The sequence below is a fragment of the Ascidia mentula genome, chromosome 6, assembly GCF_947561715.1.
Source record: "Ascidia mentula chromosome 6, kaAscMent1.1, whole genome shotgun sequence".
Classification (NCBI taxonomy): Eukaryota; Metazoa; Chordata; class Ascidiacea; order Phlebobranchia; family Ascidiidae; genus Ascidia; species Ascidia mentula.
The window spans coordinates 14,566,954-14,587,755 of NC_138571.1; the positions used below are offsets into that span (position 1 = coordinate 14,566,954).

The following is a 20,802-nucleotide window of genomic DNA, read 5'->3' on the forward strand; positions in this document are numbered from 1 at the left end:
TTGAGTTGACATTCTCATAATTTAATCTAGATTTTGGTAAAAACGCCAAGACTATCTTATTCCTGGTCTGAAATTTTCAAGCGAAGTAAATTTACTCTTGCTGTAACCATAAAATTAGGTACACAAATTGATCTGCTACAAGTGAGTTTGTTCTTGTAGTGGAGCTTACAGACAGCTCCGGAAATTTTTATTACACACGGTGAAACGGGTGCCACTGAAACACGAGTGGTTCGAACAATCAAATACGGCCTGATATCATCTTAAACATTTAGGCCACAAGCGTATAATAGTGATTACAATGTAATTTTAGGTTGCGTGAGGTGGATTACACAAAATACACGCTAGCATATATTTGACAATAAACGAGGCCTTACAGAAACAAACATGCAAAAAAGCGGTTTGAATACGCAGAACAAAGATATAGAACTGAAAAACGATTTTTTAAAAAGATCTCTGAAATTAATCGCGTCAATTACATTGTGATTTAAAGAACACATACACGATGGCTTTAAGCAGTGGCTTGGTTATTGACAATAGACTTCCTTCATAACGCGGAAACAAAACGATTTCTCCAATAAAACCAGGAAATAGTAGGCAGCGCATAAAGCTAAAGGTCGTATATGGATGTTTGTCTCTGGGGCTTACTATCTAGTAGCATACAACGGTTAGTAGAACACCACATTATAGGTTAAAGGCAACGTTATTGCATGTTGCAGTACAAGTTTATGTTTTGGCCTGATCCTGACAAACATGGAAAACATAATAGTGGTTGAATTTCGCAGCGTTGTTGGCATTTTTAACGCAAGCAGAACAGAACACAGGTCCGATAAGTGTATGTTAGTTTTTCACACACAATAATAGAAACCGGACACATATTTACAATTGAATTCGGCAAAATATGACAAAGTGGAAGGCGGCGGAGAAACTCATGAAAAATCAGCGCTGTTTGGTCGGTTCGTTTTTTTCTTTTGATAGAAGCAGCGCTTGACAAATAATAAAACAGAAATTCAACTGAAACTTAGTGTGATTCTATTGCATTTGTTCTAAAACATATTGAGTGCTCTTTTGAACAAATTAAGCCAGTCGTCCTGAAACAAAATCCCTATTTTACCGGTTTGCCGCAAAAGTGTCGAGTAACTCAAACCCGCAAGCGTATACCAAGTGCATGAATAACCGGTTGAAACCGGTTAAATCAAGCCGTGGCGGCCGCTTGAGTGGAATCCGAACGACTGAGGTTGGATGCAGGCTGCATGCGTCGAACGGCGTGGTAGGAGTTACGCAGGAGGACATACGGGAAGCAGGATTCGAGAAGATCCATAGTGAGGAAGGGAGAGGATCGGACGATGTTCTCCAGGAGGAGATAGATGGACTCCCGGTTTCGTGTGCTCGCCCTGTCGCTCTCTTGTCCGAGCTTGAGTAAACTAGATGAGGCGAGCTGTGGGAACGTTAATGTATATGTAGGGTTATTACACATAATCTGATTGGAAAAGTCTTAAGCACTAAAAGAACAGGCTAAGGTGTCTCCCAAATGAATTATATACACAGGGCTAAAATGTGTGGGTTATTACTCGGGCAAATTCACGGTGCGTGGTTGCTAATGTTTAAATGGAAATAATTTTTCACGACAATTCGTTGCAAAATGCTACCAGTTCTACGTTTAAACTCAAAATTAATTTAGGCTGCCATGCATTCTAAATTTAAAAGAACTGTTCTTGGCATAAAAGTTTAGTAGATTTTAATGCAACCAACGTTTCAATTGATTTAAATTTGTTGCAACATAACCCTGGAGAAGTCTCGCCAGACGGCAGACAGAATGTTGGTTGCAATATTTTCCACGTAACTTTTACGCTCGAAGTTCCTTTAAAAAAAGAGAAAATAATAACAAACAAATTAGATCTTACTGCAAGAAACTCTTTGAGCCTTTCCTCCACTTTTCCACGGTGAACAGTAAACAGAGCGGAAGCGACTTGGTTGACGGCGCGAGCGAGACAGTGGCAGTTGTTACCGTGGCCAACATAGTCAGCTAGGTATAGGGATTTGTCATCACGTGCTAACACGGGTATTGAGACGGCCAGGAAAACCATAAGAAGACATGAGATCTTGTATTCTTCATCTGGGTTTTCAATCTGAACCAAAGGTTAGGTCAGTGCGTGGTTTGTTGGTTTGAGCCGCAAACCCAATGCATTTCAGTGTGGACACTCTGTCTGGATCGTATAAACAGACGGTTCTTCAACTTTCATGTTGAGGCCCCATTGTCAAAAAAAGTGTCTACGCAGCCCCAGTTCAAAAAGGATTTTCTTTGCAACCCCAGTAAACAATCAAGAGCATGAAACTGCCATGCATAAGTCAATATGCTATGTAACCTCAAAATTACATTTGGCTGACATAAAAAAATCGTAATTTTGAATTGCATTGTGTAAACTTTGCAATAAATGCACACAACAATGCCAATTGTGGAAAAAGTGAATTTCATTGCATGAAGTAAAGATCCACGATAAACCACATGGAAATATTGAAGGTGTTCAAAGCAGCCCCTAAGATCATGTTCTTCCTATGGCGAGGACTTGGTTTCAAATATAAGGTTATTGCATGTATAAAAATACAAAAACATATACATGCCTGTTATCCTACTGATATTTCAGTTTAAAAAAAAAGGTCATTGCAGAGGAGAAAATATCAAGGGCAAAACATGACAGTTATCCTGCTTTTGTAACAGAAAGTACTTTTAACCAACCTTTTGTGATTTTAACGCAGTGCAAAGAGTTGGATCAACCTCACAGGAAAGACCAGCGGCAGAGGCAAGTTCACTAACACTCATTGTAACCTGAAACAATGCAAGATGTTACATTTTTGTTGTAAACAACTGGGTATTCCCTAACCTTTATGTCCGTTTCCCTCGGAATATGATCTTTGAAATCCTCGATAGAAGCAATGAGGAATGGGATACGTTGTTGTAACACCTGAAACAGATCAGTAACTCAATCCTAGGGCACTGTTGAATTTTAAAAAGTTACAGCAATGGCAAAGAGGATCCACAGGTACTTACATCATTTAAAGCATCTTGGGCAACTTCACGGAAGGACAGAATTACTCCAATGATGGTCATTCGAAGCAATACATTTTCCACTCCTATGATTTTATATATTTTGTGAGGAATTTTTTCTATAATGGACCAGCTCGTATTTAAACACATGCAAGCGGTGCATAATTTTTTCTTTATTTTTCAAATTCAAATAGTTGCAGATAAGGCTCTTAAGGGTGTACAACAGTGTAAACACCCCTCAAGCAAAAAAAACATACCATGCAAAACTTATGCAAAAATTAGCAGCATGGGTTAATTGTTACCATCGAGCCTTCGATAGAGTGCAGACATTTGTTCAGGTTTGTCAAAGTTAGTTCGCAGCGCAGACAGCGTTTCCTGGTTTTGTGAAACGAGTTTCTACAAAAGCACATGACAGGTTAGAGATAACAAGCTTGGCACCAGCAAGTCTTGCAAGTCATGCTTCCAATATTAACATATATTGGCTGCGTTTTTCCGGTGAAAAGCCACTGCTTAAATAAAAAAACAAGATAAAATTAAAGAAATAACGATAGCTTTTGCATTTATAAAATAATTGAAATGATCCAGCAAATCAACAGTGTTTTTTGTAATTTCAGTACCACCTGCTGTTTATAAAATAGGACAAAAATGCCAGAAAAACCTTGGACTTTTATGGCACTCTTTTGCCAGGTTAAACAAGGTTGCAAAAAACTTCTTGTGACTATTATCAGCACTATGTTGTGTACATATATATCCTTAGATATGAAACACTGGGTTCAAAACTGGTATATGGTACAAAACATGTAGCCCCAAAGATAAAATGGTTTATAAATTTGCTCTGAGCAAGTTGTGTGCAAAGTTACTGGTTAGTAGCGTTTAAAACAATATTAGCGTCATTCTCTGCAAGTAGTTGTAACCATCAGGCCAAGGCAGGTACTGTAGCGGCGGTGTTATGGAGCTTGCAACATATTTGGTGGCAAGGTTTTAAAGGCGACCATTTTACCCTCAAGATTGGCACTGAGTTCACTCATCATGTTGGGTTTGTGCACACTGGTCCTCAGAGCCGTAAGAATGCGTCTATTCTGAATCACCAACCTCTGGTTTGCAGATATGCAAACATTTTTAGGCTAAAACTACACTGTCATGTTGCTTTCTGTCGTTTTAAATTAAATAACTAAAATAATGACAGAAAAACATTAAATATGGATGTACCACAATGGAAAAAATGTTGTTTCCTTTAAATCTTATGGGATAATATGTTTTGGTATCTGCGCACTCTCAAATAGTATTTGAATCTCTTAACTGGCCTATTTTTAAACCAAGAAATAAATAAATACTTTGTGAAGTTTTAGAACTTGCATAAGATCAGGAATTAATGCAATAGGTCTTTATAACTTAAACAATACTGTGGAAATTTAAAGTAGAAACCAATAATACCTTGAGTTCTGTTATTTGACTTGCAATGTGCCAAATGAGACTTTCGTTGAGGAATTTCATTCCGTAAGGACCAATTATTTGCGCCAGAGCTTTGAGTTCTGCATCAATAACAAGTTTGAGTCAAGTTTATTCACAACACAATGCTGTAGTAAACAAACTAGTGGGAGTAGGTTTCAAAACAACGTCATAACTAAATTTGGTTGCCCGCTTATAGATACGGTGTTTACAATCATCAGGTCATGTGGTCACCACAAGCTGTATTACATAGTTGGCAAGGTTTTTTTTGCATATATCACTAATATTGTGTTGCAAGTATGTAAGTCATTAGATTTCAAAAAGCACTATAAAACAGTTTTTAACAATTAAATTTGTTAATTTCAAGAATTGGTAGAAACCCAATGCTGGTGAACAAGTATAGTTGGTTATAGTACAAAATTATTGTTACAAAATAACCTACCGTTAATGTTTGAATATTCCTCTGGGTTTACGATGGGTTGATTGCTGGAGGATGACTCGTGTGAGTGGGTCAATTTAACGAAATGTCGACGCAACTCCGAGAAAAGGATATTTCCAGCACTAACTTGCCTCAGCATTACCTCCAAATACCTGAAGTTTTTATGTAGCAGTTGGGAGCAGAATGTTGAGTTTTAAACAGAATTTCTTGTAGTGAGCAAATGTTATTACGCATTTGTGTCCAGTGCCTTTCATAATCACTTCCACATTGCATAGTTTTTCATTAAAAGGGAACAACAAATGTATGACAGATAAAATAAAGTCATTTGGTGTGAAATATTCCCAATATTAACATTTGTTCTAAGCACTACAATGATCCAATTAAGCACTATCTATGATACCATTAAAAGTTTTACCATTGCGTGTACAAAGTTGTGATTGTCGTCTCTCCGTGGCTGTCCATCATCTGACTTTGTTGAAGAAGAACACTGTTGAAAATTCTCGTCACATCTGCAAAAGTAATTCAAGGCCTCAGGCACTAATATTCTTCAAAATCTTGCATTCTGAAGGTTGTGAATCTTTTTATGCATTACAACACAGCTGCAGAATGCCTACTTACCCAGGTGGACATAGTTTTCAACTGTTTGCAACACCGACATGTAAGCCTTCAGTTTCGACAGAAGTTCAGAGGGTTTCGCAATCTCATTTGTTTCTTTGTTGAAAGTCAAACTCACCAGAGTCCTACGACATAATTTCAAGATGATGTAACATGTTAAAACAAGACTACATCCATGAAATTGCTTATTTTAAAAGATTAAATCTGTCCTCTTTCTCACAAGGGCAAATTTATTTCACTAACACAGCATTGCTAGTGTCCTACAAACTAGCATACTGCTACCCCAAACATACCCAAAGCAGATCTTAAAAGTTACCCACAGGAGTGTCAAGAGACATGCAATAAATTATGAGAAAACTCAGCCAAAATAATTCACCAAAACAACATTGTTAGCATCTGTAGAAACAAGCCTTAGCATTATCTCCAGCAAGCCGGGTAAAGCGGAAAAACTTATCTTAAAACAAGTGCCAGAAAAGGACTAAGAATTTGTTACCTTGAGAATCGCTGCTCAAGGTGGGTTGTGAGATATTCCTTTGGCGTGAAAGTGTGTTCCCATACCACGATTGTCGGTCGATAGTTGATCGCACTGCAGATCTCAGCTAATGCCATGTGATACTTGTCCATTCTGGGCGAAAAATGATTTATCACTTAAAAGCATTTTAGAAGACGGTTGATATCAAAGTTCAAAGAAAAAAATACAAACAAGAGAATAATACTTAAATATGGAAAATTTTGATCTATTTTGGTTTCTTCTTACAAACAGCAAACAAAAATTTGCGGTAAACTGATCACCTTGTAACGTAAAGTCGATCTTTTCGCATACTTTCCTCTCCAGGTTTAGGAATTTCTTGTGTTGGGTTCTTCGTATTTTTCTTGTTCTTCCCTTTCTTGGCCATGCTTTGACGAAGACGGATTGCAGCATTTTTTGAGAGCAGCTGGAAGAAAAACACACATTATTGCAACTAGACCTGGTGAGAAACACGATATGGTTGCTTTGCTTTGACAGTATATGTATGTGGTTTACCACCACAACCAGGGTTGGTCCGAAGGACATTGATTGAAAGGTCAAACTGAATTGAGATGTTTTTCTGAGGTGAATAGAGACCCAGCCGTGACCATAACACCAATAAGAAAAATAACAACAAAAATTTTAAACAGGGAAAAAGTAAGAAATGCACAGCGTACATTTTCAGCAAGTTGACTATGTTCCGCAGCTATGTTGAAGATTAAGTTGCGGGCCTCCTTTGCCATTTCCTCCAGGAACTGGTTGACGAAGTTGAGCGCCTTGTCGCGAATGTGAGCGCGCTCCTCGGGACAGAAATCGCCCACGGCTGTGGCGAAGTGTCCGCAGACCAGGGAGAAGGCAATGGAGAAACGGGATTGTGCTGGGAGTTCTAGACACCTCTTGAAAGCAGTCCCGAAGAAGGATGTATAGAAACTGTGATAATTAATTTACAATTTTTTTATTTGCAATTTAACACGGTGAGCATAGCAGTGTTCAAAAGTTGGAATATAAAGATATTTAGCTTTGGTTTTTCTATTCCATGTAATTAACTTTTAAGTTTTTTTTAAGTTTCGCACCTAACTTAACATTGATCAAAGCTTAGAAGCAAAGGGTTGTTTTTTTTTCAAAAAAAAGACGAGCATATTTTTTGGAAAACTATCCTTACTACATTTTTTCTGTAGTAGCAATTTCAGATTTCAAAGATTTCTTCATCGAAAAAAAGTCACACAATCTGGTTAAATTGTTGTTTTACCAGAAGTTTGACAGGTCTGAAGTTTCCTGGATCATTTCGTCGAGTTCGTCAACCACTCGGCAGTGGAAGGCGATCGTGTTCATCAGACGAGCCAGGGAAATGTTGTCTTTCAAGTAAAGGGCTGCTTTGTTTACGCTCGTGTAGGCCTACAAGAATATCAGTCACAATAGTTTTGAGAAATGTCATTTAGATGTCAATTACGAGTGTAAATGTCACCTAGACTAGAGGTTAATGTTGAGCTTTGTTTTTGTATGTTTGTAGTGCGATGCCATTTACACAAAATTAATATTTCTGTGATATTTCAAAATGCAAAAATCACACTGTCGCTGATCGTCTGCCATGAGTATGTTTGTATAGTTTTTGTTGTGGTAGAAGAAAAATTTACGTGTGCAATGGAAAGCAACTCACCTGCAAACGAAACCAGTCAAGCCTCATTGGACGGAAGTCAAAAATCTCCTTTTGTTCCACTTGTTTAATACTGAGAGATGTCATCGTGTTGACTACTGACGTCATTATGACAGATTCATCTTCAGGGCAAACCTGACAACACAACAAAATCCAACAAATCCAAAAATTTTGTATTTTTATACCAAAACAAACAACAGTTTGTATTATTGGAATCTCCTGTTAACTTTTTGGCCAACAAAGACAGATTTTTGAACAACATTCTTATATTTATGTTGGTTTTGAACCACGTTGTTTGCATTTTGGTGATACTTGCAGATAAGTTTTGAGGCAAACCCAGCAACATATGACAAAACTGAGTTAATCTATTCTAAAACTATGAACTTTGTTGTTGATTATGTTATAACGGTACTTACAGACAAGTTCTGGACTGATTCGTTCAACACCACAGAATCATAACCGTACATGAACTGCACATAGTAGCGTTGGACGACTTCATCGTATCGACGCACAAGAAGACGTAACTCCTCCATGTAGAAAATAAGCTCACCAAGATGCCTACGAGAAAACACATTGAAGTTTTATTTTTTGCCAAAACTTGTATTTTATCATTTTCAGCAGGCATTTTATGCAATAAACAGGCCCACACCATAAAAATCGTGGCAGAGATAACAGCTGATCAATAACACTTTTTCATAAAAATACAACTAAAGAAAGACACTTGATCACACATTTACTTCACAAACCTGTCAACAAAATCCTCTGCACTGGCTCTCTTCACGAGGTTGCCTGCATGGCGTGATATCCATAATACCTCATCTCTCGCATAACAGAGGCCCATGAACACGAATAATGTTTTAGGTCCAAGTAGTCCTGGTTGGTCCTTAAAAAACACAAAATAGTTTCATATTTTGAATCTAAAATACTATGTTTTGATGCCAACATTTAAGGTACATGCAGTATATATATCAATGTAGTATATATAAGATTGCTCTTTCTTCTGAAGAATTTTTCTGATTGGAATTAACATACAAACAGAATAGGACAAATAAACAAAGGTCCATTGGCGTCAAGTAATTTGTAGTTTTAAAAAGCAAATCTTGAGAAAAATACCAAGTATCTTGTATTGCAAAAAGGCAACATTTATCACAAGCATTTGTGTTCTATTTTATAATTCCCTGCTGATACTTGGGTTGGAAATGATAAAAAGGCAAAAGAAATGAATTGATAAATTGACATGGCCCATTATCAGCTAAGTTTACTGCTTTAGGGAAATGGCATATGGCTTACAAGTTCCAGAGCTAAATGCCTCAGACGTGACTCACAAAAATGACACATTGTCTGCATGATTGGCATTAGCATTGTGACTGAGCTCAAATACCACTTAGTGCACTCACATAACCCAACAGCACGGCAATAATTATAGTTTCTGTGATAAAAAACCACAATGTATATTTTTGTTAGTTTGTCATAAAAAAAGCACAGACATGTCACATTTTCTTTTGAGTCAGACACACAATATGGCATTATATATATTATAAGTGTGCATGCCACCACATTATTCAACGCTATTTAATAAACAAAATATATTTTACTGCAAAAGCCAAGGACAATTTGGGTAGCAGCCCAGTAAACAAAAGTCCGTATACATAAATTTGCATGCTAAGTTTCACCCCAAATCCCAAGAAAATTGGCAGATTGTTTGAGACAATGTGGACTGCTCTTGTATGAGGAAGTGAAGTGAGACATCAAAAGTTCACTTACGGTCAGAATTGCAATGAATTCTTTCAGGGAAGTTCGAAGATACTTTCTTCTGTCCTTGTGCATTTTCCCAGCATTTTGTGCTGAGTAATCGCGACATTCCTTTATTTCAGAAACTTTCTTGTTGTATCTGCGGGGAACGTGTTTTTAATCAGCGGATTCAGTTTTTGAAACAAATGTTTTAGTTTTTTGGGGTGTTTGGCACTTTTTTATAAAATGAAAAAGAACATTTTACTGTTTCTAACCGTGTTTTTTCACGAAAACGTGTTTGTATTTAAAAGTGAACTACGTTCATAAAACTGATCTAATTTGTCAGTAAGCAAATGGCAAACTGTGGGAATATAAATTTTTGTCATCAAAGTGCACACAAATGAAGAAACTATGGCTTAGAAATGCTTACACACCCTTTGACAGAAGAAAACACCTCTTCTGCACTTCTGTGTACCATGATGATCTCATCACGAAACAGGGTTAGACAGAAGTTGGACTGGAGTACAGGACGCCACAAACCTGTGCAAACAAATCGTGATACAGTGATATGGCTTCAACACTTTCACTTTTGACTAATAGTGTCAGATTGTTCAATGAAAAAATATGCATTCACTAATAAACCTGGTGTCCATAAGGGTACCAGAAGGAAACTAAGGGTATTTTTTATCTGTTACACACAAAATACAAGGAATAATTTAAAAGAAAATGACTTGATGTAAAACTGGAAGCACGACAACATTTCAATTCTTCCTATCCCTATTGTTGACTGCAGTAAGAACAAACAGGGGACCAAGGCAGGGTTAGGAAAGCTTCTTAGTCACTCAATTCTTTTTAGGACATTAACCGTAGGTTTTTATTCAAAATATGGTACTGCAAAAAAAATATTTTTTACAGAACATGTTGTATTGTCTTGCAGCTCGGTTGGGCCCTTTTTCCAAAACAATGTTTGAGTGTCTTTAACAATTACGCAGGATCCCAAAACCAGCTGACCTTAATTTTAACTTTATGGCATTTCTGAGAAAGGTTGATCAATGACCAACCGTACCATGATGAACAGAGCAGTCTGTTATTTTATCTACCACAGATACTAAAGATCTCTTACCACCACAAGCTTCTTGGTTGGAGATGAGTGAAGTGTGGCAGAGCAAGTAGCCAAAGTACACCCACCGTTCTATGTTTTCTAGCGAAACGAACTCGCACTGTGTCTGTAACAAATCAGGTATTGTTAAATAGTTTTGAAGCAACATATCCAGTAAAAACATTTCATTCTGGGATGGATAAAAAAAAAATTGCTTGTTTCAAAACTTAAAAGAGTAATTTGTAATTAAAAATAACAAATTAGTTGTTTTCAAAATAAAAGAGTGGCACCTTCTCCGATTGAGCTGGGTTTAGCATCTGGGCCGGTGCAGCTACGATATTGAAGAGTGCTGCAGATCTCCAAGAATCGGCACTGGCGTTTCTCGACGGATAAACTTGTGTCAGTGACATAACAGCAGAATGCATTGTCTGCTCAGGCAAAAAAATCTTATAATAACTTTTTATAAATACAAGCTTTCAATACAAAGAGCCCCAGAAAAACTAAAAAATTATCCTGTTTCAAAAACAGTATTTACTGTTTGAATTGAAACCTAATGATTTAAATAAAAGTGATACAATTTTTAAGATACCCACCCGACAGTGAGCTCCAAAGTCATCCACGAGTTTCTTCAACGGGTTTTCGTATTCAACAATCATGTGACTGAGCTTTTGATAGTCCTTGTCCCTGTAGAAAACATGAAACCATTAAATTTATACCAGCATTAACCTATATATAGGGATACAACATAGGCTTAAATGAATAAAAAAGTCAAGTGTTTGTTATTAAAAGATTGACCTTTTGTCCTGAGACCCAATAAGGCATATGTGTGAATAGATAACAAAAGAGCTATGTATGAGCGACTATATAAACATCTGCAAATCACAGTTTTACAGTTGTACAGGATGTGATGACTGTTCGCCACTGTGCCAGCTTGGTGTAGTACATCAAGCATTGTGTTTCCTAAAGTATTTAAAAAAAATGATATCTTAAAGAGCAATGCATAAGGTACGAATTGTAAATTGTGATAAATGTATGGAATTGTGTATTGCAAAACATTAAAAAAAAGTTGCTCATTCTGCAAAAAATATCTGAAATTTACTTTCATGTAAACATCTTTTAAACCTGAAGGGAACAACTTATTTTACAGTTAAGAACAGTTACAATGCTTAATCTTACACTTTGCCATGTATCATATCATGGGCATTTTCATATAACCCAATAATGGCCTTGCGATCATCAATTCTCGATACAATGATCATCAGAGAAACAAATCGAGTGACCAAGTCCAAAAATCCAGAGGTCAGGTCATAGTTAACGGTCTATGGTGGAAGAAGAATTTATTACAATTTGTATTGTATGAACTAGAGAATGAATACTTACGATGTCTAAGTATACTGACAAGCTGTCGAAAAGCCCAAGGAGGTCAAAGAAATGATCCTGGAATGAGAAAAATTATATAATTTAATAACACGATTAGTCTTGACATGCAATATTTCTTTCTTTATGACAATTTAGCATTAATAAGAAAACGGTAAATGGTGAATAGTGATAAAATACAAACAAGAGATTATTAGATAAAATATATATATATATGGCGCAAAAAGTTGTAAAGAAAAAATGTCCAATCATTTTTCCTAATCTACAAGAACTACATAATGTTTTACTCAAAATGATGTATATACCTTGAACTCCAGTATGTCCACAAATGTATTGTAGTAAAGCGAAAGTCCTTTGAGAATATCATTCTTGGCATTGTTGACACCAGCAAGTTGGTTCTGTTATAACAAAAAAAGCATTCTCAGGTACAGGATGACATACATTCTGGGAAATAGTTCCAGAATAGTCAGTAATGGTGGGATGACAGAAGCAAAAGTTATGCTCCTATTTTACAGCTGAGCAATATGTACATGTTTGTTTAATTTGCCCGATTTTCCATTGCTTCTGGCGGGAGAATATAATTATGGTTACAAATCAAGCAGAATCTGCAATCTGTTCAAATTTGTTGGTCCATAAATCCAACTATAGGGCAGATGAAAAATAAGAACACAGCATTTGGTAATTTTTTCCTAAATACAAACAGATCATAGTTGCAAGAAATCATTTTTCACATATACACACATACCTGATTGCTTCGAATATCAACTTGGGGAAACTTGCGTACAATGAACTTAACTCCAGATTCCAATGCTTTGTCCGTCAGAAATGAGGGTTTTGAGCGTTGATCGCTACATGCCTAAAAAGTGAATATTGTTTTTCTGGGTTTTCTTAATTCAACCTTGTTCTTTGAACTCTTTGTGTGAAAACGTGCTAGCACTGTAAGAGTGTTTTGCAACAGGAATGGTACTACAAGCTATACAGGCATATTTGCAGACAAGCATATTGAAGTTAGCATTTTCTATATATAAAACGGAAATACATATTGTCACTTCCGTTACATTTGTCATTTTAGGCAATATTACCTTCTTTATGTTGTACACCCTTGTGAGCAAACCAACAGCCCGATTGTTCAGAATAATTAGCTTTTCCGCCAACTTAGCCTGGCCCGGTGCAACCCTCGCCATCATGCTACGAGTCGCTGAACGCATTGTGACGGCTCGCTCGCGGCGAAACACAATCGACGAAAAAACAAATAAAGAACCTTCTTCACAGAAATGCCGTCAGTTACAGCTCAATAGCGCTTCGCCACTTTACAGGTGAACGCCTTATTGTTAACCGCAACACGAAGAACCAATGTTTGTTTTCTCCTCACTGCCCCAAGCGGGTAAAATTTAAGGGCGTTATATCCGATAACATGTAGGTAATGTACAGGTTTTTCTTAAAATTTTCTTTATTTTCTGCTCTGTAACTTTTGAAACACTGGGGTCGCATTGCGCTTTGCCACTCGGTGATAAAAATTTTGCTGGACATTGTTCACTTTAGAAAACGCAAAATGTTTCACAATTAGTAAAACTCACAACCGGTCGACGCCGGGAAAAAAAAGTATTGCAGATTCCTAGTAGAGACATACACACTGTATGGTGAGATAAAATTGTATTTGAACTATTATACAGGGTGGAGAATGTATATCACAAAGAAGAAGAAGAAGAAGTGGCGACACAGTGCAGAAAATCCGAAATTACAAAGACGAATAAGAAGTATCACTAATCTTTAAAATTAAAAATGTACAAATATTAGAAAAACAAATTTGCGTTGCTTAAATTCTTTCAGAAACAAAAAGATACAGCGAAATCATTAACACGACGAGGATCTTAGAAGCAGAAATGTTGCTGGTTGAACCGGTGAGAGTCATGGTCGCTACATTTGAAAGATCGCCAACATTAGAGGATTGATCAATCGCCTTCAAAGCGAACGAGATTCTGTAAATCACAACCATTGTCACGAAGAACGCGATATAAATGATACAAACTCGTTGTATTATTAATTACGTTCGCGATTAACTCTGTTGCCTTGTGACATATACATAAAAACAACATTGGCGTTCTGATGACGTAACGCCTTCATTTACCGAAAATACAAATTGTTATTGACTCGTTGTATGCAAAAATAGAGCAAAACCTGGTCTGGTCTTGTCCTGTTTCCATAGGCAGCACAGCAACGAACTTTTCCTGATTCCCAGCCGACTGAGGACTCGTGACGTCACCCTCACTAAGGCTTCCCTGCACCAGTTGATCGCAGTCATCGTACATATTCACCAGCTTGGTAGAGTTGTTTATGGAATAACGAATGTCGTAAATGGAGGCTGTGTGCGCAAGACGTGGGTCAGATAAAAAATCTACGTTCATTTGTGCCAGAAGGTCAGTTTCTCAGAAATACCAACATGCCTGGTAGCATTGGGAACACAATATACGATTCAGCATTAAACAAGTTGTATGTGAATTAGACCAGTGGTTCCCCACCTTGGGTTCGGGTACCTCCAAAGGGACCGTGGGGTGGTTTAAGGGGTCCGTTTGTAAGCAAGAACATAGCCCCCAAATATTTTTTGCAGATTTTTTGCCTTCAAACTGTTTTTTGTTTATTTTCAAACAAATTATGGTTTGTGATACTACACTTGTTACACATATCGTATATACACCCGCTGTTAACTATAAACAAATGTACGGCTTGGTTCGTCACAAGAACTTACACATTGGGAAAGGCGAACTAAAAACAGGCCAGTATTGCTGGGAAGCCTATAAAGTCTCCAACAAAAAAAATCTTACCCGTTCCCACGTCGTAATCTTCACCGGGCGCAGTGAAGCGTAACACGATTCCGGCTTGTGAGTTTCGTGGGTCAGATTTTTCAATTGTGAGATCAATAACTTTGCTTGGGGGAAACAAATCCACGTTTTCCGTCACCGGAAGGCTGTGGCGTCACAAAAACCATAACGTCAGACAACACTTTCTGGCGCTTTTAAGATGTTTTTTAATTTCCACCAAGTGCAAGTTTAATTTAAAGTTTAATTTATTTTTCTTTAGAAATAATATATTTGATGACGTTTTGAACAAACCCTTACCCGGTGTATGAAAACCCCTCTGACGTCACAACACGTTCGAAATTGGTCACGTCACTGGAGGTGACTCCTTGATCGACGTACTGGCCAGCATTTAGGTTGACATTTACTGTGCCTGTGTTTAAAGCAAAAGGCCGATATTTTAGTTTATCACAGACAAAATACAAGTGATTTTTGTCTTCATTTCTGTGCAAAACACACCGTCGAGATTTGCTGTTCCCACGCTGGGGTTTGCCCTCGAAACGACCAGCACCTCGCGTGACGTTGTGCTGCTGTCTTTCGTCACAGTCACCTGTCGTAGTGACGTAATAAAAAAATATAATGAACTCCTTTACCAAATATTCGAAGCTCCTTCAAATGGCATTCTATCAAAAAAATGTTGAAGTTGTGTTGGTTTTTTTTTACCTGGACAGAATAACGCCCCGGGTCGTTGTACGTCGTAAAATATCGAGAATAGACACCGTCGTCTTTCCTCACATCAGGAGCTGAAAAATCAATGCAGAAAGTTGCAAATTTAGTGTCAACGAATGCAGAACAGCAACTATGATTTCATACCTGCCCCAGCATCGTACAGATCAATGTATTCTGAGGTACCATCAGGTCTTTCCATTCTAGCAACAACGTTGGCTCCCAGGACGGGAAGAAAGCCTTGTGACACCTTTGCAAAAGAAGCCATAGAAAGAAAAAAATTAAAAACTTTAATTTCAGCTAAGTTTTACCTGCGCATAAACCACCACAGCCTCCCCAGTGCTGATGTCGGTCTTCTCCAACCCAGAGGCAACGAGAATGGGAGCCGTATCACGTGACGAGGCTTGTGACGTCACAGTGGCCGTGACTTGTTGTGAAAGGGCGGAAGAAGAAGACACATAGAATCTCCATCTGCCATGCTGTAGATTATACAAATGAAATTGTCTTTGCCATCGGTTTGAACTGATGCAACTATCCACATGCAACCCACAGTTTTCGTACAAAAGCCTTTGTATGTTATTGCATTTAATATTACGTGCAACTGTGACAAGGAGGAAAAATACATACATTTTAATGCAATGTTTCATGCTCGCTCACGGATGCCCTTAAAATTTAACAGACCACCTAAAGGTTCATAGACCACAGGTTTGGGAACCACCACCACTGTTAAATACAAATTTTTACTCAATCTCACCTCGGCCGTTCCAGGCAGAGCGAAGGTGACAATGTGGAAAGTATCGTCAACCACAGCAAGCGGATGATCAGCACACCTGCCGGCAACCACAGCAGGGTTGGTTGAGTAGGTACAGCCGGAAGGCGTCTCCAAGTCAACGTTGATTGCGATTTCGTATTGGGACCACGTGAAGGTGAACACAGTACTGTTACCCACAGTCGTGTCAATTGTGACGTCACCCGTGTACGTGGAGTATTTGTCGACCATGAATGTGGAACTTAGGACCTGTTTGAGGGTGGTTGATCGATTAAAAAAATGCGCAATTGCCAGGTAAAATATAATCTATTTAGCTTAAATGGGAAAGCGAAAGCTATTTTGTTGTCATAATGAAAGACTTGAAACACAAATACGTTTATTGTTTTGGCATGAAGAAAAAAATACTAACCCACGTATATGCAGGTACCAGGTGATTCCACTAACTTACACATGTATTTAAAACTTGTTAAACAACGTCAACGACAAACATATGCTAAAAACTTCTGTCAATTCACAAACTTCACTCTTGGATACAACGCGAGCACCTGGAACGTTTCGCTGTATACGTCACCATCATCTTTCGCTGCCAGATTCTGGAAGGCGCCCAGAATGCTTTGCGTGTTATTATCACTTGCGAAGAACCAAACTCCGTTCGTGTCGTACACAAGTTGCTCCAAACTTGGGTTTGAGTCAGTGGCAAAGAAAATGGCGTTTACAACTACACCCTATAAGTACAAAAATACAGACACAAATAAACTATAGTACTATATTACAATTGCAGGTTTTTGTGTATTTTTTAATATATTGGTCAACTATGTTGAGTTTCATGGCCTGCATATCACGTTTACCTTGGAGATAACATCTGAACTGACGTCATTAACGTCAGGTGTTCGATTTTCTTCGCCATCGGTAAAAACTATGATATTTCCGCCAGAAGCACTGCCGCCGTTATGCTCCAGTACCTATGATAAACAGATAATACCATACCACGCATTTCGTAACGGGGATAGCATTGTTCCAAATTACGTTATTTAATATTGATTAAACAAAACTGAATCGACGAAATCTTATAGACCAAAATATGCTTTGGGGTTGTCGCCGTCTGCTTTTCAACAATCAAAAAACTTGTCTTTCCAACGGCTGAATTTTGTTTACGAAAGTACGGAGCTGGATTTCATTAAAAAAAAAAGAAAAAAAAGAAGCCCAATTCGATTTGACCCTCTTTGGGGTCTTAATGGTAAATTGCGGGGCCCCTTCAAGCGCACGTGCCAATAGTATCGAACCTGTTCCTAATGGTAGCACATGTTTGAATAACAACCTACATCAATTCCAGACAAAATCCCGCATCCAATACACGTATTACCACCGGTACTGGTGGGAATGTCCTTCAGCAGCCCGTCCCTGTCTGCTTGGTCGTTGACCAGCACCAAATAGGAAAGAATATCTGAATTACTGCTGAACTCCACGATGCCCACTTGGTCGCCGTCCGGTAAAAATTGGGTGATGAACATGTTTACCGACTGCTGCATTTGCTCCAAACGAATCTGGAGAACATAAAGGGTTTAAAATTGGTGACGACACCCAATATTTGGCGATCTTTTTAGACACATTGCTCAAAACACGTTTTTGATTGTTTGTTTTGAATCTTTTAGGACCTATGAGAGTTTGCATTAACTTATAGTATAACACATATAATAACTTCTGAAATGAATTATAAGGCGTTTGTTTATTTAATTATAAGGTTCACGAACGTTAAATGTACTTCGTCCGTGTTTCCGCCTTTTTATTTTTTAAGTTATCCCAAGTGGGCTCCAGCAATGTGAGAGACTTACTCTTGTGAATGGCCCTTTTTGGAAAACCCTATTCAACATTTGGACCATTGCTAAAAACCACACGAATAAACATATTATTTTTCCAGAAGACCATATTACACATGAGTAAAACGCCCATAAACATCAACAGTTCCCTGTTGGAAATACTTACACCATTCATGCTCCCCGAAGTGTCAAGCACCAACACGTATCTGGACGAAGATTCCGCCTGAACCACTTCGAAACTCGGTCTTGTATCAACTGCGGTCGAAACCGGGGCATTCGCGCCGTTAGCGAAATCAGCTGATTGCATAACGACATCCCACGTGCTCTGCAGTTCGCATAGGCGGTTCTGTTCGTTTGGTGCATCGGTGTTGTGCATGTTTGTGGGGTCAGTCGAGTCGCTGTGACAGAACGTGTGCACCTGAAACCAAACTGCAGTGTTAGGAGGTTTAATTCTTTTTTTAACTTTAGCCATGGGACTGCATGTTTTTATGCGACTGTAGTAGCTTCAAGATATCAATATGAAAAAATGTGCCTGAACACAGGAAAACAATTTGCCTAAAATTTCTCCTTTAAAACAGTTTAAAAACTATAGCAAGTTGGGATCCAACAGCTTAGGAAAAAGTTATATACGAAAACGTACTTTATCCAAGTACTGGTTTGACATGATTGAAGTCTCAAGGTCAGAAGCTTGCTCTTCGAATGGAATAAATTGACAACCATCTTCCATTAAACCATTTTCAAGGTTTTTTTGACAGTCTCTGGTTGACCCAGTTGAATAGTCAATTATTTTGTTTACACCTTGTAAAGCAACTGGGCACCTATAACAATATACAGTAACCTTGACTGGTTTATGTTCATTATCTGTACCCTTTGTTATTTTGAACACGAACAATAGCCTGTGTTTACGACAATCTTAACAGCGGTTCTGTATTACATACTTTGTTGCTTGCACGATGTTGTTGCTGTCAAAGTAGAAGGAACTGTAGCCTGTTGTAAATGTTTCGTCAAAAACTCCGTATCTGTAGTGACCCCACTCATGCACCAAAGTTTTGCCTAAAATGCAAGTGGTAGAAACCAAAAAATACATTAACTTTTAATGTGAAACTTATAGGTTTTCATTGAAATAGTAGTTGATTTTACAAAAAAAAGGCCAATTTTTACCTTTTGATCCAAAAACTTGGACAAAGGTATCGTTGAGCACATATAACGGTGTAAGGTGGATATATGTGCCATGTTGTCCACAATCACCGTATTGTAGTGTGTAAGGTTGGTCTTCATATGCTGGGTTTGGGTCGGCAATTAGCACATCAGCCTAAGTATATATTCTAACAGTTGTTTCCCCACAGTTTTTTGGAACTCGAACTTAAAAAATTTGAAAAGTACGGTTTTGAAAGCACCACGTGGGCATTTTCAGTTCCTGTTGGATCTATTGCTTTTATTTAAATGAAAAAAAATGTTGTAAATGAAAAATGACAATATAAATTTTGGCTGATAACCGTGTTTACTTTGCATGAAAGCTTTCTGCTGCAACAAACACAAAATGAGTACAGGGCAATTTAAAGCATCCTAGAAAGAATTACAAGCAAACTTCACCCATACATTGTCATAAGTTTCGGTCGTTGCCGCGCTGTAACTTCCGATCCAAGTCTTGGGAACCAAAATTGTTATTTGTCCGAAGTAGACGCGCTGCTTGGTGGCGGTAAAGAGCGCGGCTGACGCATCGGTCCAAATGCTCTGCAATTAGCAATTATCAAGCATGATTATTTTCCAGAAAGTTGAATTACAGAAAATCACTATCAATTTCTTGCGGTAATATTTAACCTCTCGTAAAACCACAGTTGTGATTGTTTTGCGTAAGATCAGTCGCAAAAATCTGAAGAGTTTGACGTAGCTTAAAGTGCCACAAACAGACAACGCCCATTATTACGGCCCTGTGTTTGTGTAACACTACGTAAGAACCTATGAAATGACGTGCGTGCTGTAATTTATTATACTACTTGCCCCAACGTGCTCAGGTAAGGAATTTTCGAAGCACTGGACGGTACGATTTCTTCGCCATTAAATTGTGACGCCCCTCCATATTAAAAAGCAACCAAATTTTTACGCGAAATAAAATTGGTTGATATATGTGTTTTTGTGTTTGCCAGAGGTTTCGGACAATTGTACAAAACTAAGTTTTGCGCCACCTTAATGCTGCTTAGTCAGCCTTCTATAACAAGGCCCTTAAAAGATAAGTAATATCAGTTTAAAGTATTGAACAAATTAGCAATGCGGTATGTACTGTGCGTCGACCAAAAATTGAGGTCTACACAGGTTTAAACAGGGGCAATGCAAACAAGTCGTAATGTTGGGAATTGGTTATCATGCAAATAGGTCATCTTACCACACAAAACACAAAGGAAAAAATGGAATTTTATAACGTAATGGGTTTAGCAAGAATAAAATTGTAAAAGCATTTGATTCATTATAGGCTAAGTAAACCACGGTTATTAGAAAGGGCCAAAATCACTCTTTCGGTAGTTTGTCCTAAAATTTTTCAAAAAATCTATTTCTTTGCATGTTTTGCGACAGAAACTAACCTCCAGCTTGGTAATAATGTTGTTGTCTTGTGGAACTTCAGGGTTGATTGCTATGACAACTTTCCTGTACTGATTGTTGCCAACTGTAATTTCCGATGTGGCTCCAAAAGTGGCCAAAAGGGCCCACGTCAACACCAAAGATAACATCACAGTAAATTGTTTCAGACTGCAAACTTTATCCTGCTATAATACGTCGAAAAT

The 20,802-nt window shown here is 37.9% G+C and overlaps 2 protein-coding genes across 2 annotated transcripts; both read right to left on the reverse strand.

Annotated features, from left to right (window-relative positions):
- Positions 1-154: 154 nt before the first annotated feature.
- On the reverse strand, positions 155-13,245 carry LOC145906491 (nck-associated protein 1-like). The gene is made up of 27 exons (XM_082993918.1): positions 12,998-13,245; positions 12,661-12,771; positions 12,221-12,313; positions 11,919-11,975; positions 11,715-11,857; positions 11,132-11,222; positions 10,829-10,966; positions 10,563-10,665; positions 9,874-9,979; positions 9,473-9,599; positions 8,455-8,591; positions 8,125-8,266; positions 7,712-7,843; positions 7,304-7,449; positions 6,732-6,984; positions 6,339-6,481; positions 6,040-6,171; positions 5,550-5,671; positions 5,347-5,440; positions 4,935-5,083; positions 4,478-4,575; positions 3,346-3,439; positions 3,047-3,129; positions 2,880-2,960; positions 2,735-2,824; positions 1,902-2,126; positions 155-1,435 (listed from the first exon to the last, which is right to left on the reverse strand). Exons 1-27 carry the CDS (start codon positions 13,121-13,123, stop codon positions 1,193-1,195), a joined length of 3,459 nt encoding a protein of 1,152 aa, XP_082850044.1. The 5' UTR covers positions 13,124-13,245; the 3' UTR covers positions 155-1,192.
- A 486-nt stretch (positions 13,246-13,731) lies between these two features.
- On the reverse strand, positions 13,732-20,748 carry LOC145907269 (calcium-activated chloride channel regulator 1-like). Its single transcript, XM_082994694.1, has 18 exons — positions 20,602-20,748; positions 19,622-19,756; positions 19,184-19,334; positions 18,961-19,075; positions 18,663-18,840; positions 18,189-18,440; positions 17,528-17,749; positions 17,054-17,167; positions 16,751-16,930; positions 16,191-16,454; positions 15,748-15,915; positions 15,584-15,686; positions 15,434-15,513; positions 15,230-15,320; positions 15,032-15,143; positions 14,738-14,880; positions 14,094-14,277; positions 13,732-13,894 (listed from the first exon to the last, which is right to left on the reverse strand). The coding sequence occupies exons 1-18, from the start codon at positions 20,746-20,748 to the stop codon at positions 13,732-13,734; spliced, it is 2,802 nt and encodes a 933-aa protein (XP_082850820.1).
- Between the last annotated feature and the right edge of the window lie 54 nt (positions 20,749-20,802).

What these genes read in the sequence shown, in the direction of transcription:
- LOC145907269 (XM_082994694.1), bottom strand. Translation starts at nt 20,748, where the DNA reads ATGTTATCTTTGGTGTTGACGTGGGCCCTTTTGGCCACTTTTGGAGCC. An exon ending in CAAACCAGTACTTGGATAAA is followed by an intron (nt 18,441 to 18,662) that starts GTACGTTTTCGT and finishes GTTTGGTTTCAG; the next exon opens with GTGCACACGTTCTGTCACAG. An exon ending in TCTGTACGATGCTGGGGCAG is followed by an intron (nt 15,514 to 15,583) that starts GTATGAAATCAT and finishes TTGATTTTTCAG; the next exon opens with CTCCTGATGTGAGGAAAGAC.
- LOC145906491 (XM_082993918.1), bottom strand. Translation starts at nt 13,123, where the DNA reads ATGCGTTCAGCGACTCGTAGCATGATGGCGAGGGTTGCACCGGGCCAG. An exon ending in TCAGACCTGTCAAACTTCTG is followed by an intron (nt 6,985 to 7,303) that starts GTAAAACAACAA and finishes TAATTATCACAG; the next exon opens with TTTCTATACATCCTTCTTCG. An exon ending in GGAATATTCAAACATTAACG is followed by an intron (nt 4,576 to 4,934) that starts GTAGGTTATTTT and finishes TTATTGATGCAG; the next exon opens with AACTCAAAGCTCTGGCGCAA.